The sequence below is a fragment of the Octodon degus genome, unplaced genomic scaffold, assembly GCF_000260255.1.
Source record: "Octodon degus isolate 3935 unplaced genomic scaffold, OctDeg1.0 scaffold00046, whole genome shotgun sequence".
NCBI lineage: Eukaryota > Metazoa > Chordata > Mammalia > Rodentia > Octodontidae > Octodon > Octodon degus.
Window position 1 is genome coordinate 9334166 of NW_004524622.1, and position 7057 is coordinate 9341222.

Consider the following 7057-nt stretch of genomic DNA (forward strand, 5'->3'; position numbering starts at 1 on the left):
TTTTTTTTTTTGTACCAGGAATTGAACTCAGGCCTTTGTGCTTGCCAGGCAGCTGTTTGCGCCACCGAGCTACCTCCCCAGCTATAGTATATTCATTAACCATAAGTAAACTCAGCAATAAAAAAGAATAATACACATAACACAGGTGAAGTTTAAGAACAAAACACTAAGGAAAATCCTAAAGAGCACAGTATATGATTTCGTTCATATGAACTTCTAGAATATGCAAAATTATAAGGGTAAAGTCAGAATGGTTGTAGCAAAGAGAATAAAGGATTAGGAAGTAGTAATGATAATATTCTCTATTTTGATAGGATGTTGGAGTTTCATATGCATATGTATCTGTGAAAATTCATTTAATGGTCCACTAAAGTATAAGAACTATTGAATGCTAAGTTAGGTCTATATTTCTAAAAGACCACATAGAGAGCTGAGGGTACACACTAGTATATAAATTTTATGTCAAAACAAAAAAATCATAAATACTGAATTTTACTTTATTATGTATACAGCAACCTAAAGCATAGTAATATTTGGAATGTACTTAAAAATACATAAAAAAATAAGACGAATGATGGTTGAAAACTGGGTGGATATTTGAGTGTATATTAGAAAAAGCATGTTTAGTAAAATGCAACTACATAATTTTATTACTAATTATACAAGTGTTTACTGGGTATTTCTTTCACTTTTTCTGTACATCTGAGTATTTTCATTTTAACTTAGGAGCAAGGAGGGCAAATGTTTAGGAAATTAAGTTTTTAAAAAATTTCCTTCTTTATACTCCTATTTCAAGAAAAGTCAGTACAATGAAACAAACTTTCTAAAGGGTAGGGACAACAGGTTTTTTTATAAACATATGATCAATTCATTCATGCATTAAGATTTTAAAAGTTACTTTTTTACTTACCAGGTCATTAGCTTGATCTATTGTTAAAACATTGTTGTTTACTCTATTACCAACTTCAATATGTACATCAGCTAATGATGATATAAGCTGTTTGCATTCATTCTGCATTCGTGTGAATGGAACAGCAATTTCATCATAATACAAATGTTCTGAAAGGATATCAAGTAAACGTGGCTGCACAGCTAGGGTAACAGCTTTACACTCCTAAAATACAACATATAGCAAATATTCAGAGTAAACACATAAAGAGTTTTATAGATATATAAATTTTCACTTGTATGTAAACTACCAGGTTCTAAATTTCTACTCAATCTATACTTCCAGAACAATAGTTAAATGCACTGAAAAGGCATTATATCCAAACTACTATAAAATTTTAATTTAAATGATAGAACATGCACATGGAACAATTATGGATCCATTAAATTTTCTGACTGTACCCTAGATTTTAGATATATTGTATATTGAGAAAGAGATAGCAATAGAGCACATACAGATTTTAAAAGTATATTACCGTGGGGGGGGGAATCAGAAAAGAATACCTGGCATGCACTAATTAAAAAAGTTATTTAAAACTCATTATTAGATTTCTTAACAGTTTAGCTCACAGCTTCACATGCTATATTGTAGAAATGGATATATAATTTAAAAGCTACTTACCTGCCCCCAAATTTAACTAACCCTTCCCTCTCTCTCTGGTTGGTGCCTGCCCCAACCAGAGGGGGAATGGCCTCAGTGGTGAGCCATGAGGGATTCTGTGGGATCTGGGTGATCAGCCTGAGCTTCACAGAGTAAATCCACAGAAGCTCTGTGAGGGTCCAGAAACCGAACTGTCAACACTTGCTGCTGAGTCTGAGAGGCACAAAAACACAGCATCACTGCCTCTCCAGAACACTGAGTCCTGCCTAAAAACAGATGAGCCTTGCTTCTTTCCATAGGCAAGCAGGGGTTTCCGTTACAATGGAGCATGGCTCAATTACTTTTAGACACAGCTTTGACAAACTGCTAAGAGGCAGTAACAAGCAACTCTCACAGCAAGTGCAGACAGTTAAATTTCCAGAATTCCAGTCAATGGAATAAACAAAGCCAGCAGGAAGTGTCTTTCATTTACAGAAGCAAGTCTTACACAAAAGCATACATCTTTCTAGAAGTTAAAAGAACTAGAAGGGAATGGGTTTATTTGAAAACATGAAGATTTGGGTTTAAATACAAAAATTTTCTTTATTCTACAGTTGAAGATTCTGACTTTGCTCCTGCCCAGAAACAGAATCCTAAAACGCAAACCATCTTTTGTAGCTGTCAGTGCTAAACAGACTGAGGAATGAATGGCCACCTGAATACAGTGTCTCTAATTTCTGGACTGCTTCCATATATACATGCTTTTAATGTGAATTTTCTTAACAGACCATATAAGACCAAATATGAAATATGGGCATAGCTGTCTCAAGCACAGAATGGGAAAGCTAGGGAAAAGTCCAAGATTAAATTTAAGTGGAAAGAAAGTTCAATATAATTAGGAATATTTGTCTATATTGGTTGGATTTTTGGAGAAAATTTTCACTTTTCTGTTGTAAAATATAAATAATCCTAACATCTAACGGAAGTCAGGTTACTAACGTGACTTCATTTCTTGGGGGGGTGTGTATGTGAATCTTACCTTTTGTAAAGTGGCCCATTCACAGATAACCAAAGCAACACTAATCCTCTGTAAGGCAGATTTGGAGTTCAAATGAAAGAGCAGTAATGGGCCAAGGGATTCTGCTGGTTTAATTTCTTGTGTTACCATGTTTACACTTGGATCACAAATACAGCAACACAGTGCTCCTAATAGCCTAAGAGGGAGGAAAAAATAGGTTGCTACAGAAATCATCTGAAGTAAAATTTCCCCACTTGAACCCATAAATTTTTCAACAAAGATGTAACTCCTACCTTACTTCTAACAAAATGTGAATTATGTTTTAAAAACTTTAAAATGCTAAAAATATATACTGGCTTTAAATTTCTCTTAGGCTATAACTAGTGTGATGGAAGAAGGGTTGACAGAAACACAAGAAGTTAAATCATTTCTGGAGCCAGACCTGTGAATTTATGAAAATGTGACACTCAGTAATATACTCACTTGGCTGCCATCATTCTGGCCCGCATAACAACAAAGTCCCTCGTAGCTGGGTCTTCCATGATGGTGTCTGCACCTGCAATATACTCCTGAAGTACTTCTTTATTTTGGCTTTGGCCTTGGCGCACCTTACCACCTGTTTTTTCCTAGAGGAAAAGAGGGAGACAAACAATAAAGATTAATTATTAAATTTAACTGGCAACAAAAAATACTGAGGCAGGCATTGTGGTGCATGCCTATAATTCCAGCACTCAGGAGGATGATGCAGAAGGATCACTGCAAGTTCAAGGCCACCCTGAACTACATAGCAAGATGATGTCTCAACACAACAACAACGAAGTTATAATTCTAGCAAAATAGTGTTTTCACAAAATTCTTGTTTTTGTTGTCTTTTTGAGACAGGATTTCATTATGCACTTCAGGCTGGCCTTGAACTCACTTTGTACCTGAGGCTAGCCTCAAACACACAGGGATCCTGCTACCTCAGCCTCCCAAGTGCTGTGATTACAGGTGTGAGCCACTAGGCCCGGTGTCTTTTCATAAAATTTTAATGGATAAGAATTACTATTCCCCTTGTTAGGGTTCTAATAAAATGACATTTTTTCCTTACTAAAATTAATGAAATCACATTCATAATACAATAATATGCATTTCTTACATGCTTACTCTGCTGATAATTATGAATTGAACACAAATACATTACGTCTTTACCTTGGTTCTGGCTTTTACTTCCAGCAACATGTTTAAATCAATAGGTAAATGAGAAGGCTGCATCATTAAGCAAAGCCAAGCACCCATACATGGGCAAGCAGCTGCTACCACATACTGAACTGAAGCCTTGCACAACAGCTCCATCCAAACCTATAGAGTGAAAGGGGAGTGAGTACAAAAGTGAAATTTTTCTATTAAGCGTTAGCAAAACCTAATATTTATTTTTAAGGATATTGCATTTTTTTTTAAAGTAGGAAATAGCACAGAGATTAATTTATCAATATTTCATGAAAAATTCTTTTTTTTTAAATTATTTATTTATTTTTATTTATTACATTTATTTATTGTGTGTGTGTGTGTGTGGCCAGCTCAGCCCACCAGGGGGCGGGGCTGGCTGGCATGTGGTGCTGGGGGATCGAACCGCGGTCCCTGTGCTTTGCCAAGCTTGTTTCAAGTAGGTGCTTTAGACCACTGAGCCATCTCTCCAGCCCCATGAAAAATTCTTTTGAAAAACTGTAAAAATAAAACTTAACAAATTATACAGTTGCTAAAATCTTGGTAAGACACTTAAGTCCTTCTCATATATCAGGACTGATACTAATACAGCCCTATATTCACTAATATTTTAACATATAATAATAATAGCTCCTGATAAGTATTCTCTACTAAATTTAAAAATAGTAATACTCTAGATCAAAACAGTATTAAGTCTTAATTTGTGATCTTATTCAGTATCTTTTTGATACCTCACATTCAAAAGGTTAAAATCAATAGGTAGAAATTATTCCATTGTTAATCAAAGGCTGTTAACAAGAGCCACCTTGTGTCCAACAAAGATTAACTTAATAGGGCCGGGGATATAGCTCAGTGGCACAAGTGCCTGCCTGGCAAGTGCAAGGTTCTGAGTTTGATACCCAGTACCAAAAAAAAACCCCACAATTAACTTAATAGATTCTAAAGGTGTAACAGTGACATTTCTCACCATATATGTTATTAAATACACCAAAATGCTCCTCCTTTCAAGAAACCAATACATATGACTAATCCTGCTAATTAATGGGAGAAAACACAAAGTCTAAATTGATTAGACACACTAAATTACCAATACAATCCCCCAAATACTTTATTTCCTATACTGATCTGTCAGAAAGTGCTTACAATGCTTGCCCAATCAGGTATCATAAGAAAAAGCACAGCCAAGGAAAGGATCCTAGTTTCCTGTCTCATCTTGCAGACTCCTGTCTCCTGTCTCAGAATCTCTGATGATTTTTAATTTCTTAAAATCCCTGACCAAGGTATAGCAATTATGAAAAAATTTTTAAATCTATAATTACTAGGAAGAGAAGTATATTCAATGGGTACCTTGTGAATGAGGTCCAGAATTTCCTGGCTGCTTTCTAAGACACAAAATTGAAAAATGTGTCGGAGCATATCAGGCAGGATAGGGATAAGCCAAGATGAAGAATTCTGAAAACAAAAACAGAATCAAAGCTATAGCTTAATTCTTAGATCCCAGCTTACAGAAAGATTAACAATAATAACAGAATTTTATCATGAAAAGATTGCTTGGATTTATTAAAAATGTTCAAGGTGTTATAAACTTTGATAAAATTTAGAAGCAACAAATGCCATATTTATTATTTTAATGGTTTGAGGAAATCATATAGTATATTATTAACAGTGAGTCGGAAAAAAGCATAATCACTAACACCACCATATTTGCCCAGAGTACATTGGAAATATCTTCCATCAAGAACCAAGCTGGCCAGTGTGGATCTGCATGCCGATAATTGCAGCTAGTCGAGAAGCTACCACTGGTAAAAAGATAACAAGTTCAAGGTCAGCCTGGGCAATTTAGTAAAGCCCTATCTCCAAAAGGGGGTAAGGGCATTGTGGTTATAATTTGGTGATAGAGTGGGGTTTGATCTCCAGCAAAAAACAAAAGCAAAAAAACCCTCTCCTCTCTCCAAAACTCTTAAGTTATCAGCAATAGTTCCACAGTTACATCATATATCACTGCATTGGCAGAAAAATTTAGAAAATGATTAATTAGATTAGTGCTGCTGTGGTACATGATCAGAGTTAAATTTCTCTTGAGTTTACTGGAAATCCAAGTGAGTTAAAAGATACCATCTAACCTGAAAATTAAAATTGTACTTCATAAAATTAAGGCAAACTTCTTTTTTTTTTTTTAGGGAAGGGTCTACAGGGTGTTCAGGGTCTCACTACTAGATCAGACTCATAGTGATCCACCTGTTTACAGTCTCCCAAGAGCTGGGATTACAGGTGTGCGCCACCACGCCCACTCTCAATTGCTGTCTCAGTGGGCCTTGGGGGCGGGGACAGTATGGCATGCCCCGGGGTAATCTATTTTAGGTCACAGGATTCAAAAATCCGTTAAAAGGTATGCATATCTTAGAAAAATATATATATGTACATGCTTTGGAATATCACTTTGCTTCAATTTCAGAAGGTTCACGTGTCTCCTCAAACCTAGGTTAAGAACTTCAATCAGCAGTACTTCTCAATAATCCAAAAGCCTACCCAAATCAAGAAGCCAAATAGTTCTTAATCAAATATCTAGTGTGTGCCCTGAATTCTCAGAAGAATCACAGAGCTTGTCATTGTTGTTCAAATCACAAGCTTATACAATATAACTAGCCGGGGCTGGGGAGATGGCTCAGTGGAATAAGCGCTTCCCTGGCAAGCGCAAGGGGGGCCTGAGTTCAATTCCCGCTTCTCAAAAAAAAAAAAAAAAAAAAAAAAAATTAAATATAACTAGCCAACAGAAAAACTGTAGCATGGGCTGGGGAGATAGCTCCTCAGTGTAAGCACCTGCTTGGCAAGCACAGGGATCTGGGTTTGATCCCTGGTACCCATGCTGTGCCACCACACTGGCCACTGAAACCAGGTATGGTGGCACATGCCTATAATCCCAGCACTGGGGAGGTTGAGATAGGAGGATCACTACAAGTCTAAGTTGCATTTTGAGACCCTGTACCCAATTAAATAAATAAATAAATAAGTGATTAAAAAACAACAAAAAAGGAAAACTATAGCAAATTCATTCATAGTACCTATTCCCACCTCCAAGCGCCTTTTTCTTTAAAGCAAAAAATATAATGTCTACAAGACACTGAGAGAAATTTGAAAAATTTAACTGAAATATCAGAAAGCCATAAGTCCTAGAGATAATACCTGTATAACTTAAGAAACGACCCTAGCAGTAGCTAGGAAAACTAGTAACAATGACTAGACCAAGTATGTATGTTTTCAAGATAGTGTGACAGGAGCCGGGGAGATGACTCAGTGGAATAAGC

At 36.1% G+C, this 7057-nt stretch overlaps 1 protein-coding gene across 6 annotated transcripts in view; it reads right to left on the reverse strand.

Moving 5' to 3' along the window:
- The window catches only part of Btaf1 (B-TFIID TATA-box binding protein associated factor 1), a 129421-nt gene that overhangs the window by 55336 nt on the left and 67028 nt on the right, over positions 1 to 7057 (reverse strand). For all 6 annotated transcript variants that reach the window (XM_023716153.1, XM_023716152.1, XM_023716155.1 and 3 more), the window contains 5 exons: positions 5100 to 5204; positions 3738 to 3887; positions 3030 to 3172; positions 2568 to 2742; positions 911 to 1114 (listed from right to left, as the gene is read on the reverse strand). In XM_023716153.1, the coding sequence (XP_023571921.1) occupies positions 911 to 1114; positions 2568 to 2742; positions 3030 to 3172; positions 3738 to 3887; positions 5100 to 5204 (777 nt within the window). The remainder of the gene's footprint in view (positions 1 to 910; positions 1115 to 2567; positions 2743 to 3029; positions 3173 to 3737; positions 3888 to 5099; positions 5205 to 7057) is intronic.